General features: G+C 29.3%; 1 protein-coding gene across 19 annotated transcripts in view; it reads right to left on the reverse strand.

The window, feature by feature from the left end:
• The window catches only part of LOC143252947 (uncharacterized), a 229,411-nt gene that overhangs the window by 49,179 nt on the left and 156,109 nt on the right, over positions 1-24,123 (reverse strand). For 16 of the 19 annotated variants that reach the window (XM_076505869.1, XM_076505868.1, XM_076505867.1 and 13 more), the window contains 3 exons: positions 16,832-16,978; positions 6,604-6,798; positions 1,367-2,683 (listed from right to left, as the gene is read on the reverse strand). In XM_076505869.1, the coding sequence (XP_076361984.1) occupies positions 1,367-2,683; positions 6,604-6,798; positions 16,832-16,978 (1,659 nt within the window). The remainder of the gene's footprint in view (positions 1-1,366; positions 2,684-6,603; positions 6,799-16,831; positions 16,979-24,123) is intronic. The other 3 variants (XM_076505872.1, XM_076505870.1, XM_076505866.1) reach the window with 2 other exon arrangements.

Raw genomic sequence — 24,123 nt, forward strand, 5'->3', positions numbered from 1 at the left:
AAACTTCCTTTACAGGTGATAAATAACAGCAGTTTGGTAAATTATGTCATTTTTTGTTGTTACATGAAAGTGAAAATTCTTCTTGGAGAGTCTTAGGGAACGTAATCTTTATACTTGGTTTAGTTTGCTGACCTGAAATAATTGTTCATCTATATAACACACAATATTTTTGAATTAATATGGCCCCTACACAGAATGCTGTACTGTTGGTCTAATTTGTATGGTTATTAGTTTTACACCATTAATATAAAGAAAAAGATTTAAAATAAAATTATTAAGATGAATCTTGAAAAGTGTTTCTATGAAAAACAATGATACTCTGCAATGCAAATATTGTTTATATTATTATATTTTCTAAATAAATATGTTTGAAGATTTTGGCAACTCTGAAATTCTGTAGTTAAAATTCTCAACTATTGATCTATATAATAAGGTACATATTATAATGCTGTAAAATAATGAAGATTAGCAAACTGAAAAAATGTTCACTGTAAAATTTTACAATTTGGAAAGCTACATTAAAAACATACTCAGTTATTCTTTTAGATAATATTAACTCATTCTGTACTTCACAAATATATAATTCTCACTTTATCAACTGCAACATAGTTATGTTAAACACACTAAAACTTCCTATATGAAAAATGACAAAAGCTCAGAACCATATAATAACAGCATATAAACTACTCTAAAGCTTCAAATCAAATTAAGAATTCATGTTCTTCAAATTACAAATTTTCAGAAAAGTGTGAATTTTAGTGCTTAAGTTTTTGCATAATTTTTAGCTTCAAAGATCTTGACACAACAGATTTTTAATGATTTTGTGTATCACTGCCTGAAGTTAAGCTATTTTCAACTATTTGCTCTGTTCTTCTTACAGTTTCCTGAGCAAAAGTTACAGATTCTCCTGTTTGTGGAATTTTAACATCATTCAAGGACTCATAAGAATTATCTGTCAAACTGTTAGGCACTGAAGACACAGGCAGAATTACTTCTTCATTATTTGAAGAATTTTCTGAATGAGATTTGGTGATTTCAGCTGCAGAAGATTTACCATCTAAACTGTTTTTCAAGTTTGAATGAAATAAGATATGTCCAAGAGTTGCTCCTGATACTGAACTTAAAATATCTGAGCTCAAATGACTTCTTCTAAGAGTGTGCAAGACTTTTCTCATTTGATCAGCTAAGTCAGTAATTTGCCTCAGAAAATCCAGAGTAACTTCTTTTTCAGTTCCTTCTGATTGTTCTTGAGGATCTGGCTCTAGACTAGCTTCAATTTCATCCCTTGATCCCTTTTGTTCTATAATAAGGTTTTGTAATTTGTCTACACAAGAATGTAAAAACTGATTTTCAAAGGTTGACATACCAGAGATATGAACTTTATCAGCCTGTATAGTACTATTATGCTGAGGCAGATCTTCTGAGCAGATCATACTTTTGACCATTTCTTCATCATCATCATCATTCTCTTTTGTAACTTCATTGTTAAGACTATCAAAATTATCAATATGACTGTCTATATTTGCTGTGTAGTCTACCAGCTTAGAATATTCCTCTTGTTGATCACTTTCCAAAACATAATTTACACTATGACTTCCAACTTCTGTGAGTTGTCTGTTTTTATAGTCATCCAAGTTTAAAGAATCAAGACCAATGTTAGATTCAACTGTTACACTATTTTCTTTTCCTGGAAGGCACACTTCTTTGTTGTCAACCACAGTTTGGTAATCAAAAGAGACTTCTGTTTTCTGATTTTCCTCATCAAACTTCATTTTTGAAGGGGGGCAGTTTTTGTAAATCAAGTTTTGGTATTCAATAGATGTGCCTCTCTCATCTTTTGTGTCAATCTTTATTTTGGAATTTTCAATGTTTAAATTCTTAACTTGAGAGAATGGCAAAATTTGTATTTCATCTTTTGTTTCATGTTTTTCAAAACAATAATCCTGAGGACTTGAAATATGTGGTTCAATGCCTTCTTCACTATTTCCTAATAAGTTACTATCAAAAAGTATTTCAGTTTTATTAGTAGACTTATTTGACAGTGGTGTATCCTCTTGATCATGTTGCTTATCTATGTATGTTTCAGTTGGACTTCCAACAATTGGACTAACAGCAGTATCTGTCATACTTGGTAGTGGAGCAGGACTATTTCCTCTGTCTAATCGATCTTGAGAGTCAGTTTCAATTCCAATATCAACTTGTTCTTGAGAGGACTTAGGGGAGAAAGATCCTGATCCAGAAGAAATCTGAATCTGTGATTCAGTCTTAAAGTAAATATCAAGTGGATATACTACAGTGGAAGATGGAACAGTCACTTTGCTTTCTGAAGTGGCTTGACAGGTGGTAATATCAAATACTTTTCGGTCCATAAGAACTTCAATTGATGGAGTAGTGGTAGAAGATGCTGACTGTTCTTGATTAAGTTGAAATTCATTTTCATATTTCAGTGCATCCACTGATGGTTTCAGAGACTGATCTGACAGTGGATAATTTTTGCCTTTTGAAATCAATGGAACTTGTTTCTCATTTCCATAATCCACCTCTCTTATTGAATTGGCAATTTCTTTTTGTTCATTTTCCTTTTGTGGACTTTCTTCAACTTTTTCTACTTGAGCCACAAGACTATCCAGTGGCAGCATAATAGCAGATTCTGCTGCAATCTGGAAGTCGCCTTCCATAGATTCTGTAATATGGTTTATAAAATATGCATATAAATACATTAAACAGTCTTTAACTACATTTTGATTGTTGCTACCTGTTGATTAATCACACATACAGCACTCAAGCTCTACTTATTTGAGTGCATTTTAAGGTGACTATACAGGCATGCTAGCAGACCAGGCAGGTTAATATGTTGAAACCTGTGAGTTTGCCATCAATTTAGGTCTTTTTCTCATGCAAAATTACATATGAGATCACAATCGCAATACACTTAGTTATACATTAATTATACTCAGCATTATTGTGTCATGAGTAACAACAACATTTTTGAGGAAATACTTTTTGTGTGTCAATTAAATACTTTATGTTTTCCAAACTCTTCAAGAATAACCTCCAACTTGTAACTTGTCAAATGCTATGGTAAATGAGTTCAATGACAGCAATATATATATATTTTTAAAGTAAACACAGTGTAGTAAAGTACTTTTATGTAAAACTTTTATAACATAAAAATTACAGTTTATAGGTACTGCAATACATTCAGTTTAACTTCCAAAAAGTACAAATGTATTTTTAAGTTTATCTAATTTTTGCATATTTCTTATTTTTACTTTAAACCTCTACTGAATATGTAATTGATTGTGTGATTTTAAGTCATTCAATATTTACAATACCTAAATATAAACACTGCAAAAACCATTTTCATGTTTTGTAAACATGATCAACAGTAAGACATTAAGAAAGTAACATAAGAACTGTCATATCATATACAATTGAACACATATTTGGTGAGCTTCTGAGAATGTTACCTATACAGTATTTTTTTTTCAAATGTATTGCTCTATAATTTTAATGCAATATAATTTAAGATATCATATAAATATTTTTGTTGAAACATCCATTCTCATGTTAATGAAATGATATCTAAATCATCTGAAACAAGGAATATCATGTAGATTTATTTATTATAGTTTAAAGCTGTTAAAAACTGTTAGTCTCATACAAGCATGAGTAAAATCACACTACAAACCATAAACATTTTTACTTATTTTCGAATTCAGCACAAAAGCAACTGAAAAGTTTGACAGTTATACAAATCTAGACTTGAAAACTGGAAAATTTATGTCTGAACTTAGTTTCTCCAATGCCATGTATTAAGTGTTATATTTCCTTTTTTTTATTTTGTTGACAATAGAAAAACAATATTCAAACTCATAATTATGAGAATTGTGGAAGGAACTAAAAATAAAATATTATAAATGACTAATATGCAGTTTTGTTAGTAGTAGCAATTAAATTTGAACAAAAAAATGCCCACTTTATTAGGAGAAAGTAACCCAGATGATTAAAGTTAGATCACACATACGTTAAATAAATCTAGAATACTCTTCTAGTTGTGTATTAATTAAAACTGCTTATCAAATAACTATCATTACAAGCAAAAAAAAATTACCTTTTAGCAAGCTTCTCACACATAATCACTAAACATCAAATTCAGTAAGGTGACAAAAATAATTGTAGAGAATTATTGAAAAGAACAAGAGAAAGAAAGTAAACCCTTCTTCAGAAACACAAGAGTATGACACAAAATAAACTGGTGTTAAACAATTTTGTTACTTAAAGCAAAGAAATAAATGATTGTATGACAGCAAAAATAACAATAAGTTAATCTCAGGATGCTAATTAACATCCTTCACTGGACTTATCCAATTAGCAAAAATTGAAACAGCATTTTAAAAAATTATTTATCTTGGTAAATAAAAATAATATTGCATAAAAGGGGGATTAAAAGGCAATTTCAATACGTTTAAATTTTAAAACTGGGTAAAATAAAGATAAGTTTACAAATGCTTGAAATTACATCTTGCATTCTTTTTTTCAGGGGAATAATATTTTATTACATCAGTCACAAAATGTAATTTCTTATTTTAAGGTTAGTTAAAATTTGTTTCAGTGTTGTTAATTAAACATCCTCAAATTATTAGAATAACAATTTTAAATTCAGTAGACTTCATTATAATTTCTGTTTTTTTATATCAAAACTTATAAATCACAATTACAGAAAGTAACTAATTTTATTTGTATTTTTTAAATAAGGCTTTAAAATTATAATTTATATACACACAGCTAAAAATCTGTTACACTCTCTGACCATTATACCAATTACATGAATAAAATCATCTTTACCAAATTAGAGCCTGAAACTGGCAGTTTACAGCATTTTCTATTTTTGAAACAATCATTTCCTTAAGTTTTAGAGAAAGATCCATGGTCAGGCTGTTCTATTTTTCCAGAGAAAAGTTTTAAAAATTTTTAGACCAACAAAGATTCTAGTATAGGGGCTTAATTAAAACTAGTAACAAATAACTATTATAAGCATCTTAATAATAAAATCCTATTATAATATGTTCAACTCTTTTTCTGACATCGGCAAATATAACCCTGTCATAAAATATCAAATTACAGTGAACAGGTTAAAATATATAAATAAAAATGCCTATTTTTTTGGTAGTCCTAAAAGTCTTAATTTGGGTGTCTTATATAAAAGTACAATTTCTGCCCTTCAAATAAACTGAATTATCTAAACTTGAAGAAATAAAAGGGTTATTTATGCATAATTAATTACTTTTTGTATAAGCTGTTCACAAAAAGTTAAAAATATTACATTTTGTTTACATTTCAGAATAATCTATCACTGTAATGTGTGTCACATACCTAAAAGAATATTTTAAGCTATAAATACAGCATTGGTAAGAAATAAATACTTACTGCAGAATCATGTTCACTGAACATTTTTAAATATGGTTAAAATGAAATGCAATGATAGTTTATTAAAAAAATACAGTAAAATTAATTTGTTACAGATATTGCAAAAAATCACAGCTTTACTTCCAGTGTGATTTTCTCAATATAAAATAAACTATGAGCTTAATTTTGTATCTATAAATGAACAAAAGCTGGGAATGTCAGATAAAAGCTTACCACCATCAAAAGACCACAAGCAACACACCAAAGTAGTATGAAGTATTTCTGTAACAGATGGTAACTGCACAATAAAAAGAAGCACTACAAGGCAGGATGTCAAAAGTTGAGCCACTGTAAAATTATCTACTGGCTGAGACCATCAACTTTACAAAGCATAGAGACACCCTACAAATATCTATCCCATCATACACTAGTTTGTGTTTTGTCTTTGAGAACTCAATACATTTACATGAAAAAATTTTTCTTTAATATCTAACTTCTCCTCCTACCACTGAAATATGGATAGAGGTTTAGCTGAGTAGCTATAGATTGACCCTTTTAACACCAAATATCTTTTGTTTTAGTTTTCATGGTCAGACAAAGTAATACAACAAAAACAACACAGAAAGTGATAACTATGGCAAATATAATGTTTTAAGTTTAAATGTTATTTAAAATATTACATGTTTAAAAAATGACCACTTTAACAACCTTTGCCTTTAATTTTAAAAGAACTTCAAATTTATATTCATTTCCTAAAATTAAAAGAAGAGTTAATACTTTTAACACAGTTAAACTCATCTAGGAACAGGCTTTCAACACCTTGACTACAGCTTTTTACAAACAGGCCGAACAAAACCTCTTCACAAGTTTAAAAAAATCATATTTTGCTCTTACTTTTCAGTATAATTTAATTTTGTAAACCACTGATTGGTTTCTCACAGTAATCTGTATTGCATACTTCAAAGAATATCTTGAAATACAAATCAGCATTTATAAGAAATAAATGTTCATATTAAATTTAAATACAAGTACAATAAATTATAACAATAGTTTAGTCAAAAACGTATCATAAAATAAACTTGATAAGGATATTGTCAAAAAACAGAAAATGGAAAACTGCCAGCAATGGGAAAAGGGAAAAGAGACTAATAAGTATCAGATTCTAAAGAGATTAACATAAAAGTACTATTCTACCTTTCTCAACAGCATTGAAGTCTACTTCAGTTTTTTTCTCTCCTACTTCTGGTTCCAGTGTGATAATGGTGGAAATAGTGCTTAATTCTGACTGTTCATCTTCAGGAAGACCAGAAAAGGAAAGCTGACTAGTTTCCATTCCATTTGAGGACCATTCCTCTAATCCAGCTTGCTTGGTCATTTGGTCTCTCAATTCTGGAGAAAGTTCATCTAAATTCTTACTAAGACAAACACTAAAGTTTTAAGTTTTCTGCCATCATAAATCATGTCAAAACATAAAAAAGCATGAAATAAAACATATTATCAGAATGAAACATAATATTAGTTCTATATTCAAGAAATTAGTGGAAGAGAAAATAAAAAATCACATCTCTTTGCTGATTTGTCTGTAATGGCAAAAAACAATAAATGACAGATAGATTATCTTATGTTATTTCAAGTAAAAAAATTACTACATTGATTGATTTTAGGCACACTAATATATAATTTATACTGATTCTTCAAACTCACTTGTGTAAATAAAAAATAATTTAAACCCCCCCCCTTTTTTTTTCTCTCAGTCATTGAGGTTGCTTTAAATAATGTAGAAAAATATTTTTCATTAGATATAGCAATATCTATTTATCTTCTCATATTACATTGATATAAACAAACCAATTGACACTTTAAAAAACTCTAAAGGATGTTGCAAAAAAAGAATGTCCTTTTTCCCTTGAAACTGAATAAACCAAGAAGTTAATAATTGAAGAAAAAACCTTAGTCAATACTTTTTAACTATTTCTAAGTGATATTTGAATTATTTTAACAATGAAATACATTAATTGCAATCCAAAGCTCTCCAGACAGTGATGTGATGAGTGACTGTGAGTTGTTTTCTGGTGTTCTTTTTACTGCTTTGAAATGCTTACCTTTTTTGTTGTGAACAAATTGCAGTGAAGATGCTGAATGTTGTTGCTTTCTTTCAGTTCATTGCCAAAGTTTTCTTATTTGAGATTAAAGTACCACCAACACTAGGCACTTTTCCCAGTAGTTTAATGAGTTCTGTAATGAGTTTTGCTGATATGGGATTCTTCAAATTTCCCATTGCAATGCAACAATTCAAAGCTTCAACATCATGATAAATTATGATGTGATAAAAAATGATGTTAACTATATGTTAATTGCATGATAATAACATTTTGTACACAGAATCATCACATGTATCAATTTTTGCAAGGGCCTACAGACTTGCTAAATTTTTTCTTGTTGAAAGAAAAAAAAAGAACATTCTTTTTTGCAACACCAATTACACCTCATGGGGCAATATACAATACTGACCAAAATCGTAAAGCCAATGAACATAAAGAAAAATGTGCATTTTGAGTTGTTAAACTCAACCACTTATTTAAGTAGAGCTTCAAAAGATCAAAATAAGAAATGGGAAAATAAAAATAAAAAACTTTTTTAGCATTTAATTGGGAAAATGTGAACACTATGAAATTAGCCTAAATACTAGCTGGTCAAATGTTTAAGACCATACCAAAAAGAAGTCCTAAACAGGGTAAGAAATGCCCAACAAGAGTTCTTTATAGTGAGTTGCACAGTTGTCACTGCGAATAACTTCAAACATACACTTTGGCATGGTCAATATAAGCGTTTGTAGAAGGCTGGCTGGAATGTTATTTCAAGTGGTGAAAATGGCTTCACAAAGATCATGTACTGTTTGGAATTTACATCTACTTCTATAGACTTTCCTTGCCATTCACCCCCCGAACATTTTCAATGGGGTTCAGTTTGGGCAAACATGCTGGATGGTCCAAAAGAATCATGTTATTTGCTATGAAAAATTCCTTTATTCTGCAAGCATTGTGGATTGCAGAGTTGTCCTGCTGAAAGATCCATTCATTTCCACACAAGCAAGGGCCTTCAGTCAATAAGGATGCTCTCTCCAATATGCCAATGTAGCCAACTGCTGTTTGATTCCCCTGTATAACCTGAAGCTCCATTGTTCCATGGAAGATGAAAGCACCCCAGATCATGATGGAACCTCCTTCACTGTGTCATGTAGAAAAAATCTCCAGTGGGATATCCAGGTCAAATTTTTTCTCACCAGAGAACAAAACCTTCTTCTACATTTCTACGTCCCATGTTTGGTGCTTCTCAGCAAAGTTTAACCGAGCTGTTTCGTGGTATGGAAGGAGGCGTAGCCTTTGAAGACGATTACGGTTTTTAAACCCTTTCTCTCGTAGATATTGTCTTATTGTTCTTTAGCTGCATTCTGCATCCGTAGGAGCCTTAATCTGGTTTGACGATCTACTGGTGTCTTGCTGGACAACTCATACAATCCTCCTGCTCAACGCCGGCAAAATTTTCTTAGGCCAACCACTTAAAATTCTCGTTCCATATCCCTTAGGGTCTTTTAAGAAATTTGCAACAGCAGTTTTACTACGCCCAATCTCACCAACCATGGCACATTGATAGAGACCTTGTTCTTGCAGCTCCACAATTCTGCCACGTTCAAACTCCGTCAACTTTTTAGCCTTTGCATGTTTTTACCTAATGTAACACAGGAGATGTCAGCGGGAGATGTTGACAATGCTAATGCTTGAACACAAATAACTAAATTTCGTTACGTGTTTACCGATTAATGCTTAGTTTCAGTATGGTCTTAAAGTTTTGACCAGCTAGTATTTAGGTTAATTTCAGGGTCACCATTTTCCCTATTAAATGCTAAAAAGGTTTTTATTTTTATTTTTCCTTTTCTTATTTTCATCTTTTGAAGCTCTACACAAATAAGTGGTTGAGTCTAACAACGCAAAATGCATATTTTTTCTTTATGTTCATTGGCCTTAAGATTTATATATATAGGTGACCAAGTTACTGCAAGTAAGTTAGTGAAAGTAAGACAAAGTTAGTGCGATATATAGTCAAATAGATGTAGACTGTATTTATAACTAGTCGTACAGAGTATATAGAGGCAACTTTTAAAGTTTCAAAATTGCAGATAGTATTGCAATAACAGAGTAGAATAATTATTGTCAGATGTATAAAGTAACTGAACCAGCCTGTGTGAACTTTCAATGTAAAAGATAGTTATTTAAAACTCTGGATGTAGCTGTGGTAACCCATGGGGTATAATAAGTAAATTTATCATTGATTCTATTGTGATAATGAAAAAATAGTAGAAATGAAAAATTAATCTTGTCCATTGGGTTCTAAAATCACTGAATCAGCCTCTGTGGACTCTTGACAAAAAGAGACAACTATTTAAAGCTCTGAAGATAACTGTGATAATTAACTGTATAGTGAACTTGTTTAAAATATATTATTTTAAAATAAGTGGATTATATGATGTCCATTTAGTGTTGAAATTTATCTTTAGCAAATCACAGACACTTAAAGAATTGAACCCCTATAAAATCTTAACAGGCAAGAAGCTAAAATACTCTGATTGTATTTGGGCAAAATGAGCCAACTGAATACCATGGAATATTTTTATGACTAAAGAGAAATATAGCTTGCTACTGCAAGGTTCAGTAGTTTTAGTAGATTATGATTTAATTAAAATTACTACAAAGAAAAATACAATATGTAATATACCGTATTTTCCGCCTAATAAGCCGAATTTCTGGCCCTAAATTTTGGACCTGATTTTTGGGGGTCGGCTTATTGGCCGATCACTCCTTTCGGAAATTTCTTCTTCTTAGGAAATGTTTTTCTTTTGAAAATTACCATAGGCGGTAATTTTGTCCCATCAGCAAAACACGTTAAGACTACAGTGAAACGTTGTTTCTGGAATTTCATTGGTTACCTAATTACAGTGAGTGGAGCCAATAACGAATGACATATTGATTCCATCTCTGTCTCAATACGACACGTTCTGCTTTACTAGAGAACGCCAATGATCACACACAACATGCATGCTGACGCTGAAACGAGACTAAGAAATCATTTTGAAGAAACTTGTCACTTCTTAAAAATGGCTTCGGCTTATTTGGCGGTAATAAGCAAAAACCCTCATTTTCAGAGCTGAAAATTGGCCTCGGGCTTATTCGGCGATTCGGCTTATTAACCAGAAAATACAGTAATTATTTCCTTCTGTTTCATAGTTTTTCTCTGTTTGATTCTTGTATACACAAACTTTTAATTCTGGCAAAGTGTTTGAAATTTGTGTGTTTAACATTTCTTTATAAATAAAAACAATATACAACTTAACATAAATATTATATTTGATTTTCATATATGAAGAAAATAAGAGACTTTCACAGCCCAAGTAGATAGGAGAATCTTCTTCACTATAAGAATGAAACTATGTGTGGTTAATTTGTGTATCCTTTACAAATTAAGTTATGTATCATCTTGCTGAAGTTAATCTGAAATGATGTAAGATAATTTACATTCAGACATTGACTCTGAAAAAATTAACCAAGTTTTAGCTTCAACAATATAAATAAGTGAATTCAAAAACACAAAATGGTTAAACAGAAATAAAAATAAAATACACAAAAGAAACATGAAATAAAAATGAAAGAATGTATGTGTTAACATGTCTTATTTAATGTAATAGAATTCCACCAATTTGAGCATGGGTATTTAAATAATATAATGCACAATAAAGAATATTTAGTTAATGGACAAAGGAAAAACATAAAAAGAAAACTAGTCAATTGCTGACAAAGAAAAAGAAATGTCACCTAAATGAATCCTATCAACTTCAAACTTGGTGTTCTGAAATCCAATTATTGATTCAAAAGAATAGGCCTTGAATCATAAGAAGGCATAAACATACCATTACTTCCTTCTGTAAAGCTCTTTGTCAGACTACTTTTCACTAAAGAGATTACAAATAAGGTTTCTTTCAATTTTCATAATAAATTTACTGTTTCAGTGATTCATTATAAATTAATGTACAGTTCTTGAATGTATGCAGTCTTATTTCAGTGCACTCACTTATTTGCCATTCTTATATCAGTGCACCATTTTCAATGAGATTCTACAATAGGTATTTTTATGCTGTAAATAAATTTTTCAATTTAATCACAAGCTTTCAAGTCCTTGAAGCTTATCATCTGGTGCAGATTTTTACTGCTTAATAAGCTTTGCTTTCACATTCAAATATCTATTTCAATTTTGTGCTAAAAACATTTTTTTGAAGATTAATGCATATACTTTTACCACTAGGTTAAACTGTCTATTCAAAATTTATTAAACATACATATTTGTCCCCCAGTGGTATCATATTATGTTATTTTCTGTGCAAACAATTGTCTCTTAACATGGGAAACATGAGCTTAGCTGAAGTATTTTAATCACTCTTGTGATATAGTTAGAAAGCATGAAGAAATTGCAATAATTATATGCTTTTTGAATGTTATCACTTTGTTTTTTTCTGCATTATTCCATTAAATAAAAAATTATTTTGTGCAGTAGTATCAATAATACAAAAAATTAAGTTTAATCAACAGTAAACAGAAAAAAAAAGGATTAAGATCCAAGTAAGTATTTCATTCTTTGATTTTCAAGTGTATTCTTTATTTATTACTATTAAGGTAATTTATGAAGTTATTTAGTTTAACCAAACACACATATAGAGAAAATAACATCAAATGCACAAGTTTACTGAAAAATATAGCTTTTAGAAATTACACAAATTAAATTTAAGATTTTTCAAATAAAGAAAAGTATTTATAATCTTAACATGAAAATGAGTTTACACCTACAGCAGTCAAAACTTTGACTCCATATATTCAAGAAATGTTTGGCATAAATAATTCACTTAAAATTATTATTTATTTTCCACAAATGACTCTTAATGATTACTGAAAGCTTGCCAAATTTTGTGAAGATATAGCCTTGATGTTATAGTATGAAAAATATAAAAGTCCATTTGGGGTTATGTATGCAACTGATTCAGCAAAGCCTGTACAATTACTAATCAATATAGCAATACATCTCTCACTAAACAAAGATCAATCAGCTGTTAAAATTGCTCTGCACCTTATACACGGGCATATTATTTTTTCCTAGTATGTGAGGCCAAAACGTGTGCTGCACACTAAACACAGATGTTTATGCTAGTAATGTTTATAATAATACTGAATTTACTAAATGTATCTTCATAAAAGTTGGCAGTCTCTTACTAAAGATTACAAATCTTGTAAACAAAAGCTTATAATTTTTAATGAAGTATTTCTACAGGATTGATGTGTGAATTTCCAAAGCTTTTACCGAGAAACTCTTGATGTAAGTTGATTATCATGCTAAAATAACTACTTTTTCATCTTCTAGTTTTTATACTTCAGATGCATAATCACTAGAGTATCTTAAACAAATATCAAGTTTATTTTTACTAAAACTGTATTGTGTCTAACTAATGTACCAAAATCATTTTAAGTGAAATGAAAAGCTGAAAAATATGAAATAAAATCAATAGTAACTTCTCTTATTCAAATGTATCGGTTTGCTAGATTATCAGTCTATTAATCTTCAGAGTTTTAACTGTTTACATTTTCACCTTTTTTTTTTTTTAAGTATAGGGGTTTACTAAGGGTATGTTTAATCATCACATTCTGTCAAAAATGGTAAATCACAGTAAGTTAGTTGTTCAAAGAAAAATTCATATAGCTTTCAAATATTCATTTTAGAATACAATTAATATAAGCACTAGAATATAATGTATCAAAACTACCATAACATAAAATCACTTTCTAAAAAGCTGGAAATAAGTGTACAAAATTATGTTAGCTGTTCAGATAAAAGAACCTGAAATTGTCTACATATGACTACCATAAAGATATAACCATATTATTATTTTAGTAGAGGAAAAAATATATTCTTTCTTTCACTTATAAACATTTCCATCAAATAAAAACATGGTATGAATAATATCCTTGAAAGTTATGATAAGATGCCCCCCTCCCATCTGGTGAGTTTCACACATTTATTTATACCTCAGCAAATCAAGAAGATATGATGTTAAAATATTATATGTTAAGGCTTGTTATAACCTACTGTAGGTGTTTCTTATTGGTTAGACATTCTAAAATCCATAACAGGGAAGAAGTAAAATCCAGAAGAGGAAAACCAAAATGTGACACAAAGAGTAAAACATTGATATGTTATTTAAATATTTCCTTCTGAAATTAAGAAAATAATAAAATGTAGATAATATAAAGAGTTGAATTATCATCTACATTTTGATGTCAAGTTACCAACATACAATGGTAATTAAATTAATAAAAGTTTTAATGTAACTCTGCAAAACTTTGTCATATTTAACATTAATCAAACCATATGCAGACGATTAAGCTTCTATTATGTACTAGCCATAATCCACAAAACATATGCCCTTCATTTGAGTTTTCTTCATTCTAGCATTTTCATGTTTACCATTTAAGCAATGCTTTCTTACAGGCATTATTGGTTAGATCAATAAATTTTGATCCATTTGAAAACTTTTACAGGATCAGACAAACGTAGTCACCTAGAGCTAACTTCAATTAATAAAACTACACATAAAGTAAACAATAAAGTAACTGTATTAAAAATAGTGTATACAGTATGAAACAGCTATGTGTTCAGTGTATGACACAGTTTTATGAGTTGAAACAAACAAAAAATAAAAATAAAAACCAACACTAAAGAGAAAGTAGTATAGGTGTTTATAGCAGTCTATTAAACCAAGGCTAAGTTATTGCAAAATAAAGTAAATATAAATTTATAAAGAAGGCTAACTTAGCTGAATAAACAGAAATGTCTGAAGGTATGTTCACATAGTGATAAGTGTAAGGTTTTGAATAAACTTTGGATGTATATTTAAAACCTAAATAAAATTGTAATCAGTGTAATGTTTATCCCTTTTAGAAAATTACATGTGAGCTAAGCATTGTTTGTGCGAATTGAGGCCAGTCATCACGTGATGATAAAATTGTACCCTTCTATAGCCTACTTGCTGCATTAAAAATATTTACTAAGTAAAAAACAGGTAAGGAAAAGCCAACATGCACTCTGGAATCCTCTGAAAAATACTTTTCTAATGATACAAAATTTGTAACATTTTACTGAGAAACTTGCAAGAAAAGTTCTGAACAAACAAATAAGAGTGCATTATTTATATAGATATTTAATATCAGCTACGTAATAGTTCTACATTTTGTATGATATTGTGTCCTTAGTTAAATTAGTTTTTACTAATAACTTTATTTGTCATATTCATGATTGTTGTAACTTTTCTTTCTAAGGATTATTATTATTATTATTGAACTTTCTTGAAGATTATTACACTTACAGATGGTTCAACTTTACTGTTTCCTATTGCCTACTATAAGAATTTTTCTTGAGTTACATAGGTTAGTTAAAATGCAAGTAGTTGTGTTAGACACCCCTCATAGTATGTTTAACATACTGATTTCTTTGTAGTACATTTAACATTTGGACATTTTAATTGCATAATTAATATCCTAGCCATTTAATGTATGATTCAGGTATTTGTTTAACTTATTTTTTATCTTCATAAATATTAGTTATTGGCTGTAATCTTGATGAAGTTTTGCACCGACAGCATGATTTAACAATTTAGCTGAGACACCACACTATTTAATAGTTACACTAAATTACTAAATAGTTACACTACTTGAGATGTTAAATGGGTTTTCATTAATCACAACATTTTTTTTTTTAGGAAGGGTTGTGGAAAGTTCTGTTTATACAGATATCACACTGTTCAACAAACATTAAATCTATTACAGATAGTGTTAGTATGTTCCATAATTGTGGCATACACTATTATTTTTTTGTTACTTTAATTAACAGTATCGATTACATTGTTTAACATATCTACTCTTATTATTTTTGATTTTACTTTTTATTATCATACTTTTATCATGGTTTTATATTGTCAGATGAATATTTGTTATTTAGGACTAACTTAAATGTCCTACATTAGCCAAATCTCAAAAGATATTACTGAGTTTACACCAGAAATTATTATTAAAAGATGGGTACTCAAATGTTAAAACAATAATTCCGATCTCTAATAAGAACACATTTAATTAACTATATTCTTTACCAGATTGATTTTTAGTTTTACTCCAAGTAGACAGCTTGTTATATTGGAAATTCATATCAATTAGTAATGCTATATATACATAGTTAATTGCTCCAGGAACATTTTATGCTTAAAATAAAATTCATAGTGATGAACAACATACTTTATAAAAAGATCAGTAATTATGTAGAATGCAATATACAGTTGTTTTAAAAAAGGCTGAAATATTTTGATTTACACTTTGAGTCATTTGGTACTCGTGCTTGATGTAAGCAATGAGTAGGAGTATAAATATTTCATTACATAAATATAAGATAGAACTGCATGATTGTTGTTGTTTTTACTATTATTGCCTATTATCATTCCAGTTGCATATAAATGATTGATATGGCTCAAAAAACAAACAAACCTGCTATTGAAATCTTTAGGTTTAATGAGATAAGCACACTTTATTCAGGTTCAAAGTAGCATGATAATCACATAAGACTTTATTAAATCAACAAATTGATAATCCATGCAACGCCAATTTGACTGACATAAATAATGAAACAACACTGCTCTTCAACTTCAACCAATTAAATACCTAATTACATATACTTAATGCTTGCCAGAGGAATCAAACTTCTAATGTACAATAAGTCTTTCAATTTCCAAAATGGAAGTACTTCATACTAAAACTTATGTTTCAGAATAAAGCTGCATCAAAATGAGGCAATAAATTAACATCATGAATACCAATGAAGTTAATAACAAAGGAGCAGTGTGCACACATTCTATCAACATCTACACCAAAATGACATTATTCATAGGGGTGCCCAGATTATGAATGTATTATAAAACAATAATTCTATATTTATATATTTCATTATTAGATGATCTGTTACCTTATAGTCATATAATTATTACTACACCACATACAGTCCAGGCAGTAAATAACTACTTACGTATTTACATTTCATATTTAATACATGGTTCTGGAAAGTTAATATTGAGGATCAGTATTTAAGGTAGTTGATGAAGTAAAAATGTTTTATTTGGTGATATTTTAATCTTTTTTGATAAAAATGTTCTTATAAAGGCATTTTACTTTCACAAGACTTGTGACTACATCATCATTTTCCAAGGACTGTCCAGGATTTCTAGAGCCTAAATAAAACCTAAACTGTTAAACAACCTACATCATGTAAGTACATGCAGTCTTACCATGGTCAACAGTAGTCTTGGTAACAGAGATGATGCTATGTTTGGTAGTGTCATCAACTAAAATTTCTCCTGTTTCAGTTGTAGTTGTGGAGGTTTGTCCATCATCAGTCTCTTCTGTTTCAGTATTGTGTTTTATTGCAAGTGATTCTAAGTAAAATAAAATAGCAAGTAAGCATTTACACTACATTTTTAAGGTGTAATAAAATAGTACCAGCCAGAATTCCACACTTTTTTTTAATAGGTGAAATAAATTTATCAATACCAAATGCTTAATCAAAATTCATGTTTCTTTAAAATACCATAATGTCGCAATCAACTAAATTTCTTTATGTTAAAAACTAAAATAAAATTTTTGGATGTGTAATACAAGTAGAAAAATAACAATTTCAATAAATTATTTTATAAGTTAAGGTATAAAACAGTTTTTTTTGTGTCTTACTTTAAAGCAATTCAACACACACACATCAGTTTGCATTGCAAAGTGTTTCATGTATTCTTCTATGGCTTAATTTTACACTAAAACTTACTCATTTGTTTTACTTTCTATCCAATATAGAAAACTAAGACAAAATAAAATTAATACTGTATATTTAAACATTAAATTACTATTAACATAATTTCAATACTATTATTATGCTTTCCCTTGCATCAAAAGAATATCTCATGAAATATATTTGAAAGATATATCCTATCTTTATCCTGTATATGTATAGTTATGAATTGTATCATAAAGTTATTGCTTACATTTGAATTTTTTACTACACTCATACAAGTGTTGTGAATTTTAAGTATAGAAAAATAACAACTTCCAATACAAGACATACTACCTGTAAGGCAAAAGCTATAATCTCACACTGAGGAGGTGAGGGGCCAGGGTAAAATAGAAGTAAAAGAGACCCTATAGAAGACATCCACAGGCAATTGAATAGATGTTCACAACAACAGAATGAAAACATACATGAAAGGGATAGTACCACTTTTGAAACAGGTATGCCATTCACCCTAGAAGTGAGGTATCATAAAATAAATGGCATCAAGGACCAAACCAATAATGAAAGGCCTGAGAAAACATTGAAGCAAAACTCTCCTCAACCTCAACTGGACAAACAAGGTTCCATGCCCTGCCCTTGACATTACAAAGTGGAAGAAAATGCCAAAAAATCAATTGGGTATATACAATACAATGTGGCCAGGGCAAGCAGACAGTGAACAACAGATGTACATCAGACCCGAATAAAAGTAAACAGAGTGCCATACTGCAAACAACCAGAAGTACAATGAGAAGCAAGAAAATGTCAATCACCAGCCAAACTTCCAGATAAACTATAGGAGTCAAGAAGTGTACTAAACTGAACCTGAAATTTTGAAAAGCAGAACATTCTGACTTATTCAATCGACAGAGCAGCAGGAATGGGCAAAAATTCTCTTCTGCTTTACTCACAATACGAGTAACAGTCCTCCATGTGCAGAATAGAATTATAGATATATATACCACTAGATAAGTCACTAGTGATCTTGAGAAACACTACCTCAACAGTGTATGTTACACCTTCAATTTAGCAGGTGCAGGTTAAAGTAAGACCTACATGGCCAGACAACACTCATCACTGCACAGGATCAGATTATGTAATGAAGACACAAGGAGAGGCCCTTGGAGAATCACAACTGAAGGGAAACAATATCTACCAGAGAAGGATACAGCCAAATGAAGCAAATAATGAGAAATAAAAAGTAGCAGTTCACAGTCCAGCCTGGATAATTACTTCCAGAAGATGATAAAAAAGAGTCACCAGAGAAAAGATGGCATGTCAAACAGATGAGAAAAGATAAAATAAAGAAAGCAAATGATGCAGTGATGTAGCAATAAAAAGAGAAAAAAAACATCCGACACTTATTAAGATTAAGATATATATATATATATATATATATATTGAATAATAATTAAAACACAAATAATTCAGAGAGAACCACAAATTACTGTTAAAATCACATTACTATTATTTATTGATTTATAATGAATACCATTTATAATCATTATAATTAAAAACTAGTTATTAATACTTACAAAACTTATAAACCAGCTACACATACCTAATAAACAAAGTACTCATTAATATTAAACTTACAAATTGTTTAAATCTGTTTGTTTGGAATTAAACACAAAGTCGCACAATGGACTAAGTGTGATCTGCCCATCAAGGGCATCAAAATCCAATTTCTAGTATTGTAAGTCTGCAGACATACTGCTAGACTACTTTTGGGGGAAGGGGACTGTCTGAATATATTTTGCCAATAAAACAAATTACCAACTAGTATCTAACTGCCAACCCACTGAAAATTAATATCAAACTTACCAATGTAAGAACATTGGTAATGTGAAACACTGGATGTTCAGGTGTGGAAATAAGAAAAAAGCCACTTGAGCCATGTCTATCATAGGTATAGCAACATGGTTGGTAGTATACAAGTCAAAATTCTTACCACTGAGCTACTGGGAGAACCAAAATAAATTAGAAGAGAGAAGAAGAACAGACCTTCACCAAACTGAAAGATTCAGCAACATGACAATTGAATCAATAAAAATAAAACTACAAAATCATCAACATTCTTGAACAAACAGAAAAGCTGGAATATGCTTTAATCATTGTGGAGAAGAAGGTCCAGGCTAAATGGAGAAAGTCAACCCTTGATAAACTAAGATATGTTCCCCTTTAGCAGGCACTGTCAATCCTGTGGCTTGGGTAAGAAATATAAATATGCTTCCACAAGCTGCAATAATAACGTTGGGAATCATAAGAAATGCAAAATGTAGAAAGCACAATAATTTGTGTGAAACAGAGAATCAAAATTTATATCATGACATAATTCAAGATGGAATGAAAGTACACACATTGAAAAAAACAAACAGTATTCAGTACTGATAATTAAAATTAAGTGAGAAACATGTTCAACTCAAATTACATTAATTGAGAAAGTGATGTACGTGAAGTTTAATACAGAAATAGCAAGTTGCTCAAGGAATATGGGTCGTGCTTCTATTGGTGAAGAGTTATTGCATGCATTATGCATGACAAACGAGCAGCTTCAACTGAAGGGGTATATAAGCTAGTGAGTTAAGAAAGAATAAAAGTTTTGAAGACGAACACCAGGAATAGCTTTTGTGTGATAAGAGGTATGTATGGTATAGGAATAAATAATTCCTTTAATCATAAGTTAATTTTTTCTCACTAGTAACAACACTTGTTAATAAAGAAAATTTTCTTTTCAATAAATGTTGCATAAATATATTTTATTTAAGGACATTAATTACTTTTCCTTAGAACTTAAGATGACAAGTTAGACAAGTAAAGGGCCAAGGTTCCTTCTTCCAAAATAACATAATTAAAATCTCATTTGGCTTTTGTTTTATTTGAGTTGTCACTTGAACACAATATTTAACTTCTTAGTTAAACTTGCAAAGCTGACATAAACTGGTGTCATAAGTAACATATACAACTTACATATCATATAATGTGCATTTAATATTCTAACAGTAAAAAGAATGGATTAATATGCAATATTATAGGAACAAATGAAGATGCAGCAGTAGACTGCAAGGAAGATTCTTAATTACTGTTCTGTTTTTTACCATTAAGCATTCAAATAACTTCACATACAAATAATTAAACGATGGATTAGTTGAAAAAATATGTATTGCACAATTATTTAAATGTTATAATATGATATTAGGGTATATGTAATTGGATGTACTGTATGTGACACAAAATGTATAACATTTATTATAGTTACTACTTAACAAGGAAAAAACAAAATAGAAATACTATTCATACACTATGCAAAAAAAAACATTACACAACATCATTAAGCTAGTTACATATTTTTGTTTCAAAAATAAATTTGGCAGAAAAAATTTATCTTTCACTTCAGCAATCTCACAGTTTGTTAAAAACTGAACCCTACCTTTCATTTAACTAATCACTAACAGTTATTTTATGTGAAATAGTACTGGTTCATAAATATAGTAAACATTTTTTTCAGTATAAATGACCCCATAATAACCCAGACGTTTTATACTCTTAGCTTAATATATTCATTTAAATTTAACTTAAATCTTTTAAGCTAATCAAAACTCATTAGATATTATTTGGTTTATAGCATAAGTTATTTTTAAAAGAATGAGCTATAATATCTAAATTACTAAGCACATTCCAACTACTTTTTATGCAATTTTTATTCATTTGTACTTAACAATGATAAATTTGCATTTCTGTAATGAAGGTTCGTGTCATTCATAATTTTAAGATAACATAGAAGCATCAGTGCAATAGCTTGAACAGCAACAATAAAAGCTCATAATATGACTATCAATGGCTATATATACATAACATAAATATAACAGACTGTTATTCTAATTGAAAGTATTACTGGTGTTCCATCTCTTGCATAGTTCAGAAAATTAACCAAATGATAAAATAAAAACATAACTGTAAAGCTCTGTTTAACTTTTTTGCAACAAACTTCGTACAATACGCACAAGTTTGTATACACATTTGCACATGTTAAGTATTTATACCAGAACTTTTGATTCAGTATATGTACTTCATGAAATTTCATAGACTTTCAGTGAAGATTTTTGTGAAGTTCTTTGTACACAAAAAATCAGACATTTAATGAAATATTTTCACTAAAGATTTGTTTGTGAAAACATCAAATCTATTTAATTACTAGTCTCAGTGCAAAACGATTTCATGTTATAATTAAAAAACTATTATTCACCCCAAAAATCTCTAATACTTGTGTAATCTCTAAAACTTCCTATATACATTTTAATTGTTTGTTTTCAGTAAGACTTTATATTTTGTCCGTTATTTTCTTTATCCTAACTGTGTGGAGTCAGTAAATTTGACCGACCTCATAACAATCATAAGAAAGTTAGGAAATAAATATAAATATTAATGCAAAAATACAAAAGTTTAGTCTGTATAGCTTAAGTCTCATAATGTTATATATATAGGTTTGATTTTTTTTTAATTATACTAAGCTTTCTCTTGTGCCTGGCTAGCATCATAACTTGCATTAATGAGATGGATGTGCACTCATGTTACTCTATCCAATAATATAAAGCTGACTTTAGTCTTTACAAAGTGACCCTGTCTAAGCTGTATTTTAGTGTACTAGCATTCTGTAATATAAGGTCACATTTCAATTGTTATACATTAAACATGTTTATAGATTATTACTATTTAGAACTAAACTATAAAACTTATTTTTCTTAAAATATAGAACAACAAATAAAAAAGTAATTTACACAATTATCTCTTCTATATACAACCTTTGAACTCGGTTGCTAAAGCCTTTTAAAATTTTGCATGTGGTTTACATGAAACAATATATTTTAAAAGGTTTTACACATACAGTTGAATGAGAAAAAATTATAAATTACTAAACTGATTCAACAGAATTTCATTATAATTTATCAAGTTATATTCAGGTTTAAATAACATGAAACTTTGAGCAGATTAAAGATACAGGCTACCTACTAGAAATCTAAGTTCAAAAAATTTGTTAGTCTTTTAACAGACTAAAATTACTGAGAAAATCACTAGTGGGTCATTCTAAGCTGTTGAATGGTTATTCACATGTCATATATTAAAGTATGTGTATATAAAGGACCATTTCCAAAAATGGTAAGAGGTGTACAGGGTCACTGTGTTTGATTCAGCACACAAGCCATATCTTAGTAAAAAAGTTCTTATTTTATATCCTAGCTTGTCAGTACTAGTAATGCTAGTTCCTAATTCATACAAAACTATAGACTTTGTATTCTGACATCACAAACAGCTAATTTTGAACAGTGCTGCATTCAGCATACCATGTGACTCACTAAAATCCATATTTAGATCTGTTCTTTTAATATTTGCTTTTAAGTATAGAAATTAACTCATATAAAATATTAAAATTTGGATTATAATCTATAATCTGATACCAAGTATATTGACATAAATTCACGAAACAGCAGTTCAATAAAATTTTGAATACATGTCAACAAACTCAATGGCATGGCCTTTGACTCTTAACTTGTCACAAAAGGAATAAGCTAATAAATTTAATTTTCCAGACTCACTAGGCAGAATTTCAACATCTGCTGTTGTTATCTTTGGTTCAAGTGGTGGGGATATATGGTCAGAGAGTTCTGCAATTATGGATGAGTCCATAATTTCCTCTTTATTAGGCTCTGTATATTTTATATAAAAAATAATTAATGGACACTAGTAATAAATATAACTGTGGAACTGAACCACATTAATGTAAAGATTTCCTAATAATAGAATTACATATCATAGTTCTGTTTCAAAACAAACTTTCATAATTAACATACATTATTAAAATTAGGGAAAGAATTCAACACATAATGTCAAAGGCTGAAAAATTTGTATATTCCAACTAATATCCAATTCTTGCTTTCTTTTCATACAGTTATCAGTCATAATTCATTTTGTCTTTACCATAACATAAATTTGAATCTCATATGTAAAAATAAAAATAAAAAAATTATATATTTTTTCCTAACAAACAAATACATCCTCATTAGGTTAGTTTAAATATGGAGGCCAATACAAGAATATGTCACAAAACTGCAAAACTTTTGAACAGTTGAATTTTTTTTCCAAGAACATTTTCTTGTTTTGTTTGGTGTGACACTTCTTTAATATCAATTGCATAGAGAACTAATAACTGATATTAAGCATTGCAATCCTTTTTAAATATTATATGTATGTTTCAATCTATACTTGATGTAATTATTTTAACAATTAACACATTCCATTTATAATAATAATTAGAGTCAAATTAAAATAAAATTTCTAAACTGAAATATATATATATTCAAATGCAAAATTAAGAGTTTTGTAAATGTTGATACATTCTTGGTTGTAGTTTTATGTCCTCAAACAAACAGCAGAATGAAAAATGAAATTTGCAAAACAATATCAAGAACAAGAAACACTATATACACATTTGCTTCTTAAATACTTCCAGAGAAAAACATAAAAATATCTAAATTACTTTGCAAAAATTTAAACAAAAACACCAATTTTTGAGTTTAAACTAAGGACCACTCTTTAATTTTTTTTTAAACCACTTTATACTCATATACATGTTTTATTATTATATATCAAAACTTCCTTTGGCATTATTAAATCAATTAAATAATCTCAAATTTGAAAAAAACAGGATGAAATATATTAACAAATCTTATCATTTTTATGCATCAGTGCAAAGAGTAGATTAGC

The sequence above is a fragment of the Tachypleus tridentatus genome, chromosome 6 (genome assembly GCF_004210375.1).
Source record: "Tachypleus tridentatus isolate NWPU-2018 chromosome 6, ASM421037v1, whole genome shotgun sequence".
NCBI classification, from domain to species: Eukaryota; Metazoa; Arthropoda; class Merostomata; order Xiphosura; family Limulidae; genus Tachypleus; species Tachypleus tridentatus.